The 16,091-nt window shown below is 44.1% G+C and overlaps 1 protein-coding gene across 3 annotated transcripts; it reads left to right on the top strand.

Annotated features, from left to right (window-relative positions):
* The first annotated feature begins 77 nt into the window (after window positions 1-77).
* On the top strand, window positions 78-15,746 carry LOC135394573 (integrin-linked protein kinase-like). Of its 3 annotated transcripts, none has more exons than XM_064625383.1 (11): window positions 78-249; window positions 534-639; window positions 1,630-1,795; window positions 2,954-3,049; window positions 3,139-3,235; window positions 3,336-3,416; window positions 3,528-3,613; window positions 5,402-5,633; window positions 6,971-7,192; window positions 12,106-12,236; window positions 14,452-15,746. In XM_064625383.1, exons 2-11 carry the CDS (start codon window positions 551-553, stop codon window positions 14,596-14,598), a joined length of 1,347 nt encoding a protein of 448 aa, XP_064481453.1. In that variant the 5' UTR covers window positions 78-249; window positions 534-550; the 3' UTR covers window positions 14,599-15,746. The 3 variants fall into 3 exon arrangements, with proteins under 3 accessions (XP_064481453.1, XP_064481451.1, XP_064481452.1); XM_064625381.1 differs by lacking the exon at window positions 78-249 and adding an exon at window positions 256-344; XM_064625382.1 differs by lacking the exon at window positions 78-249 and adding an exon at window positions 331-421.
* Window positions 15,747-16,091: the final 345 nt, after the last annotated feature.

Raw genomic sequence — 16,091 nt, 5'->3', positions numbered from 1 at the left:
TGTTGCTAAATATATCATAGCATTTTTGTGGAAAGCAAATGCAACATGCAGCGGAAAATTCCTATTTGTTTAGTTGCACCGTTAATTTGTCAGTTCTCGCAATTTGTGTAGTTCAAATGTTATCTTTTAAGCATGCATATATTTAATGTTTAGCAATTATACTGCCCTATGCCAAAGATGCCAAACGAAGTTCGAACGAAATCGCCTTTCCACCACTAGGCGAAGCAAGCCCGGAACCCCGGAACTTGGGTGAGCTGTTTATGTTCCGGTTTTATTTCTGTGATCCGTAAATGGTTATTTGGCTGCGGTCGTCCGTTACTTCACAAGCTTATTTTTTGACTGTGGTAAGCGCAAAGGTTTCATGTAAGGCGGTTTGACAGCGTATCTAAAGGTTTATTTGCCACATTATCGAACAAGTGTGGTAGGTTTGACTTCGTCTACACTCCGATGTATCATCAATACCACGCATCTGTTCGCGAATGCCGAAGATTGTGACTTCTATTAAACTAATAAGCTAACAATTTTTCCTGCAGAGGCTTCTCCGAGAGCCATGGAGGATATTTTCCATTGGTGTCGAGACGGGAACGCGTTCCAGGTGCGCGTTTGGCTTGACGATACAGAACATGACATGAATCAAGGGTGAGACATATCTTACGAAATCTGCTCGCATTCGTTGTTTATATTGCGTGACGTTTACGGTCTTTGGCTTGTCATCGCGGTAATTCAACTTGTTTTGTTGTCAGAAGCTGTACCTTTCCAGCTGTGTCCACTTTATCTTCCGGTAATTAACTTATCCGGTGTACTAAACAGCCACACCTTTTTTGGGTACGTTCATTCGTTCGACTCCCACGACCTTTCCGTGGATTTTGGAGTGCCATACAGGATTGGTGGGAGTTACTGAGGTTGCCAAGTGATGAAAACGATTGTGGTTTTTGGTCGGAATTGTTGTGAAGGTACATTTATGATATTATAGCTGGAAAGTCGCAACTTTATGGTCCGTTCTAGGCGTTTCCCTTTCATTCTAAAGAAAAAAAGAGAACAGCCAGTTTTTAGTGCTTGAGTTAGCATTGGTCGCAGTCAGGGTAAATATACTGCAACATTTTCAGGCACAACTGTGTTAAAATGCCTAAACTGTATGTCATAACACAAGCCAGAAAGCCTGTTGTACAGCCGCAGTCAGACTCAACTGTGACGTGCAGCCTGTGCAGACGACAGCACCGCGGAGCATTGATTCCGTTGGTTCGGAGCACGCATGCTGCGTAGCCAGTGGTGAGCATAAAGCAGACTGATTGGAGTGAGGAATAACCAGAAGTGCCGCTGTCACGAGACGAGTCTCAGACCTATACCTTGGATGTAGTCTCAGACCCAGAGGTTGACGCTCCGCGATGCCGGTGTCGGCACAGGCGACGCGCTGGCGTGTTACGGTTTAAGTCTGACGGAGACTGCAAACTTTATGACATGCTGCTGTTGTCAGAACAATAATTCTGCACATGTACAGGGTGTGACAAAATAAAAAAAGAAAAGAAAGGAAAGCATTCACATCCGTTTAATGAGGGAAACTAATAAAAATTTGAAGAAGTGTGAAAAACCCTAAATTCGGCATAACATCGGTATCCTATTTTCCCATAGAGACGATCATGGATTCAGCCCGCTACATTGGGCTGCAAAGGAGGGTCGCACAAACGTTGTGGACATGCTGATTGCTCGTGGATCACGCGTTAACGCTACCAACATGGGAGATGACACGGCCCTCCACTTGGCTGCAGCGCACGGCCACAGGGATATTGTCCTTATGGTAAGAGGAAAAATAAGGAAATAGGAGAATATAATATAGGAGAATAAGGAATAGGGAAAGTAAGAGGAAAATGTGTTGTAAAGCGCTCATTTGTCAGGGTGTCTACCAACCTCGAATTGTCGGGGAATTTCGAAGTGACTGGAAAAGTCCCAGAGTTTGTCAGGGAATTTGCCCAAGAGCAGCTGAGGTCAGGGAAAATTGCGGACAAGTGCTGTGACGATGTGCAGCAAATCGCAAATGCCTATCCGTTGTTGAGCGCCAACGTAGCAACGTTGCCGCGAGTAGCAGTTTGGCAAAATGAGAAGCTCAGGGGCAGAAGAGTAGGGCAGCCTCACTAATACTCAATAAATTATCTGTTTTTTTAGGGATCTGTATCAAAACGTTGCACCATGTTTTGGTCAGGGAATTCGTTTGAGATAGTCAGTGTAAACCGTCAGGGAATCTGAAGTCTGCAATCGCTGCTTCAATTCCTTGTATTCAATCAGTGCGAGGAATTTGGTAGACACCCTGTTTGTGCCAGCAGAGGGTAAAATTATGGCCACCTGTGATCTATCCGAAAAAATTCAGCTGTTCTATGTATGGCAACTGTCGGTCAACAAGGCTCTTACATTTAGTTTTCTAAAGTCACCATAATGCAAGGCCTTTTACTGTCTTTCTCTAACGCTACCTTCTGTCGGTAATTTGTAGAACGTAGGTTCCGAACCAAAGTGAACTTGGTTGAACTTCAAACCTTGTATTGCTTGCTTACAAAGTTACGTGAAGCCAGTGCGTATGCTGTAAATACAACAATTAACAACTATGCCAAACCGGAACAGAAAATTTTAGATTTGTCATTCAGGGAGTTGCCCAAGAAAATTTGAACAGTCTCTGTGCCCTGGGGAGAGCCTGCAAAAAACACATAATGTATTTTGAAATTTTTCCAGTGTAGTTGTAACAGTCGCTAAAGAAAAAGAGATACGCTACAGTATTCCCTTTCAGTGCTTCTACTTTATCAAATCTAGAACTCTGACGAAACAGAACTAATACAAAACAGAAATACTGGAAAATCCTAATAGCCAGCCAACATGTACAAGTGGACGTGAAACTCGATAATTTAAAGCCCATATGAACTGTTGGAGGATTTCAGTGCAGTACAGCGTCTGTGTAATTCTTCCATAGCTCCTCAAGTGCAAGTGTGACATCAATGTCATCAACGAACATGGAAACACGCCTTTACATTATGCTTGCTTCTGGGGATACCAGGCAATTGCAGAGGTACTCACCCGATTTTTATGAGTGTGTCAGGGTTCGCTGGGATATATTTTACAAAAATATTCTGTGTTGATGGTTGTATTAAAATCCAGGATCTCATCAATGCTGGTGCCCTGGTATCAATAGCAAATAAATTTAACGACACTCCACTTGAAAAGTGCAAGGGACAGATGGGATTGCGACTGAGAGGTGAGAGCGCTGTCATCATCTTCCATTTAGTGTGGATACAGTCCACACTGTTTCCTAGATGAATTGTAACCCAGTCAGTGTGTGTGTCTTTGGGCTGCAGAACTGGCTGAGCAGCTGGGACAGGACATGAGGAAAATATCCTACAAGGATCAAAGTTGGATGGGTACAAAGACAAGAACACGTGAGCGTGGCATTACACATTTAAGAATTTTACTGTCAAGTTGTAAAATTATTGTAAATAAATCCTGTATGCAACTGGTACCATCCCGATGAAAAAATTATCATATTTCAGGAGACGCCACATTGTCGCGCCATTCTGGCATTAACATGGATGAGCTCAAGTTTTTCTCCAAGATAGCTTCAACCCATTCTGGAGAAGTATGCATGCAGATTATATTTCATACAATAATTGTCTCTTTTCTTTATGTTCTGATTTCTCTGCAGCAAAATGTAAATGCAATGAAACCCGGACGATTAGATGTACAGGGTGTTCCACGATAGGATGTCACTCAATCGCTAAAAATAGGTTTTACTTAAGAAAATTATGAAACTGCTTGGAGTACACTCATATAGACTTTTGCCACAGATTGAGGCAGTTTGCATTCGTGTTACATATTAATTAAGCTAATTTGCATAACTAAACTCTAAAAGTTTCCATGCAAAGGCAGCATTTTATGACCGTAACACACTACAGTCGCCGTCCGATTTTTGCGGACTCGGCGGGGATCGCGCAAAAGTCCGAATAGCTGAGTAGTCCGAAAAAACGGATTTCGCTTCAAAATAAACTTTACTAAGATCTAGTAGGCTGGAAAAACTTGTCGATGCTTTCCTAACGAGCTTCCAGCTCTGCCGGATAACATCGGCTTCTATTTCCCGAAGCGACATTTCGTCACTGTACACTGACAGAGGCACTGCCATCATCAAGTCCGCAAGTCAGCTTCACCTAACGCATGCGTGCTTTAGGTGAAGCTCGCTTTACAGCGCTGTCGCGCGACTCGCGGGCGGACAGCACGTGCTGGGCCTTTTGAATCAAACCGTTGGCCAAAAACGAAGACGCAAAAGCATTACGACAGACCTCTTCTACTCAGAGGAATGGAAAATAAACAATAATTGCCTATTTTTGTGCCTCAATATTTTAGTTGGTTGATTTCTTTTGATACGAATTTCGGACGATACCAATATTTTCCGTCACCCCAAGAGAGAAATTCGCTGGTTGGGCAAAGAGAGTCCGAAATATCGAGCGATGGGGCTGCACGGCGTCCGAAATTTTGGACATTCTTATACATCAGCTCTATAGGACACACGGCCGTTTCCCAGACGAGTCCGAATAATCGAGCATGTCCGAAAAATCGGTCGGCAACCCAATCAAAATCGCACGTTTTTTTTCACAAGATTTCTACAAAAATTTGACAGCCAAAAATCGGCTGCTGGGCGAAGCATGCCCGGCGAAATTTGTGTTTGCGGAACTCTTGGCTCTGCCTTTATCGAGGGGAAGTAGAAAGGAGTAAAGCAGTTTTATTCAAATCGAGGGCCTTGTCGTACATTCAGTCATTATCAGTACCTAGCGGCTGATGACAGACACGTTGATAAAGGCAAAAGGTGTGATTGATGCGTGGTTTCATTTCTTCTTGCAGAGGAGACAGGGTATTTGGACGGAGCCAACAGCTCCGCAAACATAAATACTGTGAGTGCGCTTCATCCAGCGACTCATTTTCAGCTGTCAAATTTTTGTCAAAATCTTGCGAAAACCCCCGTGATTTTGATGGAAATGGTGTGTTATGGCCTTCTGATGACTTCCGAATTCAGGAAGAAAATTGCTGCCTTTGCTCTGCAATTTTTTTAGTTGAATTGTGTAATTTAGCTTAATTAATGCATGATACGGATTCAATTGGCCTCAATCTGTGGCAAAAGTCTGTATGATTGTATTCCAAGTAGTTATGTATATTTTTTAAGTAAAACCTATTTTTAGGAATTGAGGGACATCCTCTCATGGAACACCCTGTATATAGGATGTAACGTGAATTCGAATGCACACTGGTCTCTGCAGATATTCCCCTTGATGATTGGGCACCCTAGCTGCACCGCTGGGATGCATAATCACTTTCATCATTATCGCTGAACTTTTACCATGTGGCCACTCACAAGATGTCCTCGCTTTCTCCTCAGACATGGAAGGGATCATGGCAGGGAAATGACATCATCTCGAAAATCCTTAAAATAGGGGAAGTGACACCACGAATCTCACGTGACTTCAAGAACGAGTACCCAAAACTTCGCATCTTCTCACACCCAAACGTGCTTCCTGTCATCGGATGCGTGAATCAGCCGCCGTACCTTGTTGTTGTGCAACAGTACTTGCCTCACGGATCTCTCTTCAACATTTTACACGGAAACACTGGTGAGAAACTCGTTTTTTTGTTGTTTTTTTTTGCATTTGCTTGTTGAGTGATTTAGCAGAGCTATAAGATCTGAACAGATAAAAATTGAGGCTGTCATCCTGCTGTACCTCAACATTGCCCAAAAGTACTTTTTTCTGTTTCTTTTATTATTATTTTTTTGTGTGTGTGCACTTTTGGTTTGCATGTATGCTCATTGCTCCGGCATTAATGTTACGAGGTCCCTCCCTGTATGTATATTGTGTAGAGAAGTGGCAATTCTATGTCACGAGCATTTGACGAACCTATATAAAGTGGCTGACCGATTTTTCGGACTCGTTCGATATTTCAGACTCCCACGGGGGCAGGGCAGGGCACAGTTATAGACTTCTTTGGAACAGCTGTGGTGAAAAAATGTTGAATTTAGGGATCATCTGTTTTTTTTTCGGACTGCTATATTATTCGGACACATTTCCGGTCACCGTCAAGTCCGGAAAAATCAGTCTGCTACTGTAGCTGTGACTAGTGAGAATGCAGTTCCTTCAGAACGTGAACACTGTGACGACAAAATTTTGATGCATTCTCTGGTTATCCATATTTAACACAATATTGATTTTATTTTCGTGATGGGCTGCCGTTACGCCCGGGTTTGAACACTTTCGGTGTTACTATATCACATAAGTTCTAAAAGCTGTAAAGGCAGAGCAGAACATAGACGCGACACTGTATGAATACCTTCTCCCTCAAAATTCCACCCCTGGCAGATTCTACGTGCTGCCAGAGATCCATAAACCAGGAAACCCCGGTCCTCCGATTGTTTCTTGCAATGGCACAGCCCCTGAAAGTATTTCTAGCTTTGTAGATCATCTTCTCAAGGACATACCCCTGCAACTACCATCCTGTATCAAGCACACTAGCCACTTTCTTGAAGGTATTAAATGAATGTCAACCGCCCACTTCAAGTCTCCTTGTTACGTTAGATGTTTGTTTCCTCTGCACCAATATCATTATGAAGGTGGTATTACTGCAGCAGAGGTAGCCTTTTCAAGATGTATAACATTTTGTTTTGTGACAACAATCAGACTTAGGTGTCTGAAGTGATTGGCATGGTCTGCACTGTTGATGTTTGTACTTCATTCTGCAAGTGAAGCATTTTGATGGATGTGCTGTGTTCTCATACTGGGATGCAGACACACACCTGCACAAAGCACTTCTCATTACAAGGCATAGTGGCTCGTTAGGAACATCATCGTTCGGAAGACTGGTTTTACAACAAGAGTACCGACCCTTGGTGCCGTTTGACCTTTTGTGCAATAATGAACTGCAGTTTTGTTGAAACGTCTGCTTTGTGTGGTTGCAGGGCTTGTTGTGGACTCCGCCCAGGCGTTGAAGTTTGCTATCGACATTGCCCGTGGGATGGCGTTTCTGCACACACTCGATCCCATGGTTCCCAACATGCATTTGAGCAGCAAACACATCATGGTGGATGAAGAGCTTACAGCATACGTGAACATGGCCGACGCCAAGTTTACTTTCCAGGAGAGGGGGAAATTGTACAATCCTGCCTGGTTTGCTCCTGAAGGTAACTGCTTTTAGTGAACACAAAAAAGGGAAACCACTCCTAGACATAGCAGAGGCACACAGACAGCAATAACAAAAAAAAAAGAGCGCTCGTGTAATAAGGTAAACGTGCACAGTGGCTAAAATAGGGACTACAACAAAACATCTGTTAATATGTATTTAAATTCGTGAGCAGGAGCACATTCAGAGGGGGAGTCGTAGTACAGTCGCCGATCGATTTTTCGGACTTCTAGGGCTTCACGAAATCAGTACAAATTATCGGGCAGTCCAAATTTTTAGTGAATGGCATAAATCCAATTTATTTCAAAAGACCTCACTCAGACCATTCGAAGAAGCTCAAACAAAATTAATCTATACGTGTCTGCTTAGCAGCGCGAATGCGCAAGAACGTATCACTGTGAATTTCGGCGAGTGTAGCACTGTCCTTGTGCACGTTCATCAGTGTTGCCACCGCAAACAAGGATTGCCGCTCTGGACGGGGGTGTAGCGACATCCTCATCGCTGCCATCATTTTTACCTTTTCATTATGTTGTCGGTGCCAGAGATGGCATTGATGCAAACGCTGCTGAAGCGTCAAACGGAGATGTCACGTCAGTCTTACTAGTCGATGAATAGAGCCTGAAGTTTTAGGGTTTTACCCGATTCTTCCCCGAATTTGCACCCCGAATTGAAGGTTGCCTCTTTAGGGTGAAACCCGATTTTTACCCGGCAAATTGCCCTCACTGGGATGTCTGTAGGAATGCACTAACTTACTTGTTTGGCAGCAAATACAGTCACATCACAGTTTGTACCACATCACTATAGTTAGTTTGAGTAACTGAGCCCGATTTCTCCCCGAATTTAGCATATTGGGAGTTTTTTCATTGAATTCGCATGAATTTAGTGCACGTGTTTATTCACCCGATTTTTACCCTCGAATTTACCGAATTTAGGAAAAAATATTTCCAGAAAACTTCAGGCTCTATCGATGAATGATCGCTTTCCACGCCGAGACTGGGAGGTGACACGGGTTCGAATCCCGGCACAAGCTGTGCTGTCAGGTTTTCCCTGGGTTTTCCTGAGACTTTCCAAATGAATGTCGGCACAGTTCCCCCCGAAGTCGGCCCAGGATGCATACTAAACACGCTGTCCTCCACTCCTTCCTGCTGTCCTCTCTCCATCTGTGTATATTTGTATGCTGCTCATAGCCACACTTGCTTCGCGGCGCTAACACAGAATTTAAAAAAAAAGCGGACTTTCTCGCTTGAAGTTGAGCTCAATGTTTCAGTATTTCTGATACCCAAAGGTATTCGTAGAAACTGATGCTGATGCTGAAACACTGGCATAACCAGTGTGGGAACTAGCTAGCAGACAGCCACAAAGGAGGAAGCCCACAGGTCAACTGTTTATTCGGGTGCATAGTGCGTGCTCGCTGTTGCGGTAGTCGTCTTCTTCGCCGATAGGAGGCCGCCACAGATACTCCCCCGCCCAGACACAGCGGCAGCTGTGGTAATGCGAGCTGTGGGCGAGAAAGGTGGTGATGACGCAGCATGGGACGCAGATGAGTGATGCGATGAAGGGTGGCAGGTGCGGGGCTGAAGGGCGCTTTGAGTCGCTTTAGAAGAGCTTGGCAATGTGCGCCAGAAGGTTTGCGAGGCCGTGAAGAGAGATTTGCGGGGCCGTGAAGAGAGGTTGAAAGCCGTGTTGGCTGCGCGTGTGTGGCGTTGTTCGCCGCGCTGATGAGCTGCCGAGACGTCGGCTGCAGGGAGGGTGACGTCGGCTGCCGTGACGAGCGGGACCGCTCGGCGAGCACGAGGCTCTGGTGTCACGGCCGGCAGGTGATGGTAATGCGGTGGTAATGAGGTGGCGTTGGTGCGAACCTTCCAAGCTGACCTGATGACGTGGTGCTGACGGCGATGGCTGCCGAAGGTGGAATTGGCGCATGGTAGTGGTGTGCCGTGCGGTGAGTGACCTCTGTTGCCGGGTGGAAAAGGCAGCTTCCTCCTGGGAATGACGTTGAGTGGGCCTGGGAAGCTTGGTGCAGAAGATGGAGAATTTAGGGTGGTAAGAAGGCCGAACAGTCCGAGGTGTTTGAATGTTCGGGTCACCCATGAAGAAGACCGAGAGACACGGACACAGAAGACGACACACGTAGGTGTCCGTGTCTCTCGGTCTTCTTCATGGATCTATACCAGCTAGCCTGCACCCTTTCCCTTATTTCGGGTCACCAACTGTGGGAACTAGCTAGCAGACAGCCACACAGGAGGAAGCCCACAGGTCAACTGTTTATTCGGGCGCATAGCGCGTGCCCGCTGTTGCGGTAGTCGTCTTCTTCGCCGATAGGAGGCCGCGACACCAGAAAAGGGGTTTATGGGGATCAAACCCCTCTCAAAGTCGTACCTTTGGTAGTGCATTTGGGAAAGTGAAAGGAGGGCAAATCCTCCTGTCCCACGTAAAGTCCCCATAGAACCTCTCCCGAAATATTTTTCTGGCTACACCGCTGTACTGAAAGGTCAGCTCTTGCAACGCATCTGAAGTGGAGCATTTGGTTTCAGTCATACGCAAATAAGCTCCGCCTTCCCGCATCCACGCACCATGCTTCTACACATGCGTCATGTCATCAATGTTCTTCGTTTCATAATGCAGTACGAAATATATGATGCGGGAGCGCATTGTTCTGCACTGCATTTCTGGTGCTGGGCAGACAGTAAGTCCCAAAAAACCATGCAGATTTGAAGTACGAATAATCGAGCACATCTTCCGATGGGACGATCCAAATTATTGGATGTGGAAATATACATCGGTTCTCTGTGGCGCTTGATGGTGAAAAAAGCTTTGTCCAAAAAAATGGGAAAGTCCAAATTTTTGGTAGTCCAAATTATCGGTCGGTGACTGTACTGGTTAACATAGGTGGACGGTTAGAAATCGGATTTCATCGTCGGTAACTACTTTTACTCCATGGAACACAGACTACTGGGGCGTTGTGTAGTTGGGTAAGGGGTACAGAAATCTAAGAGACAAGAGTCAGAAACAGACTTCAGACAGACAGAGTCAGACTAAGAGACAAGAGTCCCAAGAAAGTATTGGGAATTGTCATAAATTCCTTTAAAATTCTCACCAGCAATTTCAATTCAGGGTGTCTTTTTTTTTTCGATACAGATTTTTCATTAAAAAACTATAAGGGCTATAGACATCTTGTTTTTACTTCTGTCATCTCTGGGCCGGCGTTCTTGGCCATCTGTTGCTTAACCGTCGAATGACTAATTACCTAAAAATCGCTAATTAACTTTTTAATTATAAAAGCTACAAGGTCATCCCAATGAGAATCTGGTCCCTTCGGTCACCTGATACAGTTGGCGTTTCCAGAACAAAAATCGGTTCGATAGATCACCCGCAAAAAATTTGTGAAAGAACACAATTTTTTCTTTATTTTATTCATTGCGCATCTTCGGAGACGCGTCTTTCCTTCACCCCGAATGTGAGAGGGTGAAGGAGCACAGTGCTGCCTCATGCCTCGAAGATGAGCTCGAACTTGTGGAAACAAAACAAAAAGAAATGTATCGGGTGATGCTATCCGAACTGCCCTTATCTTGTGTTGCATTTTCTGTTTTCTTTTAATCTTTTTCCAGGGCGCAAGAGGCGATAGTGTGCTCTTTGCGGATGTTCTATCGAATGGATTTTTGTTTTGCAGATGGCAGTGGTATCAGGTGACTGAAGGGACCAGATGTTCTCATTGGGACGATCTTGTAGGTTTTATAATTAAAAAGTTAATTAACGATTTTTAGGTAATTAGTCATTCGACGGTTGCGTAACAGATGGCCAAGAACGTCCGCCAGCCCAGAGATGATGGAGGTGAAAACAGGATGTCTATAGCCCTTAGTTTTTTTATGAAAAATCTGTGTAAAAAAAAAAGACACCCTGTATATGTGACACTCTTAAAGCTTTATACTTTTTCTAGATTAGATTTGTAAACGCAGTGAAAGAGATTTCCTATAGCATGCTTGGCCTTGTTTTGTATACTATATTGCCCTGTGTTTTCGGGCGCTGTAAGGCAAGGTAAAATCGGGCAATGTCGGGTGGGAAAAAAAAAAAAGGTAGTGCTTCTCGCGTTTTATATGAACATGAGATTTCAAACATAGTGTCCTCTAGTGTCATTATTGGTGTCTGAATTTGCACTTTACCAAGTTAGTGTTCGGGTTTTACCCCAAGCGACGATGCAAATCGGGTGGGTAAAAATGGGTTTTACGGCGGTTTTGCCCTAAAACACAGGGCCCTATCTATACAAACTGAACTGAACATGAAACTGAACAGGTTCAAACCAATATTTTGCTCTGCTACGGAGCTGAACCGGAACTGAACCAATATGCTCAACCTGAACACGAACCGAACCAATATGCCTGAACCCGAAACCGAACCGAACCGATCCGAAAAAAATAATGGTTCCGATCCCTGGTATAAACGTGTAAAAAAGCATTAGCCGGAAATGTGATTAGTACTCTGATCACTAACCCGGTTGCTTTTCCCAGTTTCTGTCTCATTATTCATTGTCATCCTGTGTCATGGATATATTCTATAATAATAATAATAATTGGGTGTTTACGTCGCGAGACAACTGAGATCATGAGCGACGCCACAGCGGTCGGTCTGTGGATTGCTTTTGCCCACCTGAGGATTCTTTAACGTGCAATGAAAGCTCATCACACGGCACCCCGTATTTAACGTCCCTCGCGGAAGACGGCGTGTCTAAGCAACTTGTACCCTGCCACCAAGTTGCTGGCGTCCTCGGACGGGTTCGAACCCGCGATCTCGGGTTCAGAAGGCGAACACGCTACCAACTGAGCCACTGAGGCCCGCTATGGATATATTCATACTCTTAGTTAATTTGGAAAGTCCAATGTGATGCACACACACTTTTTTTTTCTCTTACTTTCCCAGCTTTGCAGAAGAAGCAGTCTGACATCAACTGGAAAGCAGCAGACATGTGGAGCTTTGCCGTGCTGCTGTGGGAGCTGGCCACACGGGAAGTTCCTTTTGCAGACCTTTCAGCCATGGAGATGGGCATGAAGGTATGCATGCGTACACAGGGTGTTACTTTTTTTCTTTTCTTTTTCTTTTTTTTGCACCAAATTTTCAGAAAAGAAGACTATTAAGTATTTATATTAGGACACTTCCCATGTTGTCATCAGCTTACCCGACTTGGCGGCCATTAGGAATAAGGTTGCTTGTGCAGTGAGGTGGCTAATTAACAGAGATATTTTGAATACCTTTTTAATTAGTAGGTGCTTTCAGGGAAATGTGAGATAGCAGGATTGGAGGCAGTCGTCATTTAAAGCAGCTCTGTCTCTTTAAAATCCTGAAACATGCACGCACATTGAGATATCCATTGCCAAGTTTTGCTATGCAGCTGAGCCAAAACTGGAACAAAGCGTGTCTCAGCTGGGAGGAGAGCAGTGGTTCATTCCATGCTTTGGAGAGCTGAAACTGATTGGAATAGGCGCTGATCTGCCGGCCAGATAAACCACCTTGTGGCCTAGATAACCTCCCAAAGGCCAAGGTCGAGTCTTTTCCTGCACTCCCGATATGCATGATTTCGGTTTCGGCTCATTTGCATGGCAAAATTTGGCAATGGATATCTCAGTGTGTGTGCGTGTTTTGGGATTTTAAAGAAACGGAGCCGCTTTAAATAATGACTGCCTCCAATTCTACTATCTCGCATTTCCCTGGAAGCATCTAACTAAAAAGTTTTAAAATATCACTGTTAATTAGCCACTTCTCTGCACAAGCAACCTTATTCTTAATGGCCACCAAGTCAGGTAAGCTAATGGCAAAATTGAAAGTGTTCTAATACAATTATTTTTTCGAAAATTTGGTGCAGCTAAAAAAAAAAAAAACACCCTTTATACTGGTGTACTTTATGGAAGGTTGCTTGGTGTGGCATATGGAAGTTGCAGGTACAAAGAAAAACAATATTTAAATGGAGGTTTGCTCCTACACTTCTTTGATATAAGTAGCCATAGTGTTTGTTCAGGAGCGTTGTGCACTTGCAGCTGATGGCTGTTAACATTTGTTTCAAAAAACGCTATAATACCTGGCTAGAGGAACAGCTGTAGCATACCAGCACACCTCCCCATAGAGCCAATAGCGTTGGAGAATTCGCACCATACTGTGTGCAGGAGAGACGTCTGTTGTCAAGTAAGCCTGTGTTTATGTTGGAGGAAACTGTCCATCGTCACTTGCGTTAAATTCAGCACCTGGAAACTCATACTGACGGTGTTAACCTGAGAAACATCATTCTGTTGTACAAAAAAATGCCAGACCAGTTCGCTGTGAATTTAGTGCATTCTCAACTGTCGCAACACTGGGTTCCTCACTGCCATCGGATTCATGCTCGCGGGGGTTATCCCTGCATGTCCCCCCCCCACACACACACCTCCACCACCACATCCACCACCACCACCACCACTGCCACCAAAATTCTTGCAACACCCTCCCAAAATACTGGCCAGAACGACCAAAAACGCCACAAAAGCGCCAGATATGAGCATGAACAAATTGCATAGGTAGTCTGAAATATGACCCATGTTCCTTGTCTGAGTAGTGCGAGATCCAAATAAGTGAATCCCAGATAAACGGGAGTAGACTGTACATGTGTTATTGTCCAACATAGACCCATGATTGAAAACAAGTGTGCACACAAGGCAGTGCATCGTGAAAAACGAAAGCACATTGCCTTTGAGTAACAGCTCGCAAAGTCAGTTGCAAGATCGCTGTGTTCTCAACGTATTCATCCCCCCCCCCTCCCCTCCCTTTGTTTCTGGGCTCCAAACTCCAAAACATCAAACCAAAATCCCCCACTGCCACCACTAAACTGCACACGGGAGGGACACGCCACCCCTTCTTCTGGCAGAGTATGCGCAATAAACTTGGGATAACGTTACCTTAAGCTAAACTGCAATTAGTCTGAGTTGGTCCTGCAGCATGGACAATTTCTTAAAGCAGGCTTCACCTCATGGAGAGAAGTGTCAGGTGAAGCCCACAATCGGGAGGTGTGGTTTATATTCTGCGAATAGTCGGATACTCGGAAATCCAAATGTTGGGTGTTCGGTTCGCGAATGAAATACAGTGATTGATATTTGATTCGAATTCGAGAACTCTAATATCCGCACACGCCTAAAAATAAGGGATTCCTTTAAATTCCGTGCCAAATGAAGGATTCCGCGATGAATTCCGGATGCCGTGGAGTCGCGGAAAACCCGGGGCCTTAATCTTCACTCTTTTCAGATTGCCCTCGAAGAGCTGCGTGTGACGATTCCACCTGGAATTTCTCCACACTTGTCGCGGCTGATTCGCATCTGCATGAATGAGGATCCAGGAAAACGTCCTACATTTGAAATGGTACTCCCTATCCTCGAGAAAATGAAGCACTAACTTTTGTATTAGCTTTCGTTATTTTTTATCTCGTTACAAAATCAAAACACCAAGGCACCCACAACCCAATGTGACATGGGAGTCAGCTGACTATCTTCCGCGTCACGTTGTTGGCTCGAACAACTTTTGTGTGCTGATCACTCTGACATAATCACTGATCGCTGAAAGTGGAGATTATCGAGGATATGGATCTCAAGGTTGCCATTTCTTTGAGCTTGAGAGCAGAAGAGCATAGTGACAACTTCACTGCGCACAAAACAACACCACAAGGCTGTTACTTTTTACCCTTGTCCCCTCGAGTCGTTGCCTCAGCAAGCTCCTATTCCCAAGCCCAAGAGAATGACAGCTTTGTGTGTATACCAGCTTGCCTTCTAGTACATTGGTGCCCGTCAACGTATTTTGCGGTAACATTCCGCAAAATGAAGTTGTTGAAAGGTGCCAAATTTACCTCGGCATTGATAAAATGTGGTGGTTTGTGCCCTGCCACGGTTAATGCATTTTATTGTAGAGTTTTATAGCAATTGCGCACTGATGCCATTATTGCCTTATAGTCTACCAATCTTAACTCAGATATAGCATTGTTGTTATGTTGTAGATAGATGCATCATAATGAGCTTTTTTTAATGCACCACAGAAAGTGCATAATGTCCATAAAGCATGCTACCTCCACATGAAAATGTCAGAAGTGCAATAGTACTGAATTTTGCGTATTTCATATAATATTTTGTGCAAATAGACTGCATATCTTATAAGTGCCTTTAGCATTGTCTGGTGACATCTTGCACAGATATTTCTTTTTACTCATGCCGTAATGTACGTCAATTCACTGCCATGAATTCCATATATTTATAAATTAATGTGTTGCAGTGCTGTGTAGCTCTGTAGTGATTATGCTTACTCAAGTGTGCTGGAGATTTTTATTTGTAGATTTTACCACAACTTTACTACTTTACTTTGCTCTATAATATGAAGCTACATTTTAAATTTTGTGCTTACACTGCATAGGAATGTGATAGGGCATGTCTCTGCATCTACAGAAATCCGGAAGTTACAGCAAATAGTTGAGGCTCTTTTATGTACGTTGATGCTGTTGAAGGTATGAAAGACACTGATATTTGATGTTGCGTTTAATAAAACCATGAACTGACCACACTTGTAAAAATTGTTGTAAGCTATGTTGTGCATGAAGGACTGCTCTATGCTTGCATTCCCAAAGTGCTTAGAGGAACATGTTTATATATTTACACTAGCTTTAGGGAGCTTAGGACTTGCTGGTTCTAAGGCTGTCCACCACAACTGAGCAGAGGTGGGCAAACGCCCTCACTTGCTTTTGTGAACAGACGTTTCCCCTCACCTAAGCGCATATTTTTTTTTTTCTAAGAGTTTCTCTCATCTAATCTCACCTCAATCATTTTACTTGTTTTTGCAGGGGATCCCCCTGAACTACATATATGTGTGTGGCAAGGGAATGGTATAGCAGAAATATGCAAATG

Source organism: Ornithodoros turicata, chromosome 5 (genome assembly GCF_037126465.1).
Source record: "Ornithodoros turicata isolate Travis chromosome 5, ASM3712646v1, whole genome shotgun sequence".
Taxonomy (NCBI): Eukaryota; Metazoa; Arthropoda; class Arachnida; order Ixodida; family Argasidae; genus Ornithodoros; species Ornithodoros turicata.
This window is presented reverse-complemented; position numbering and strand designations above follow the sequence as displayed.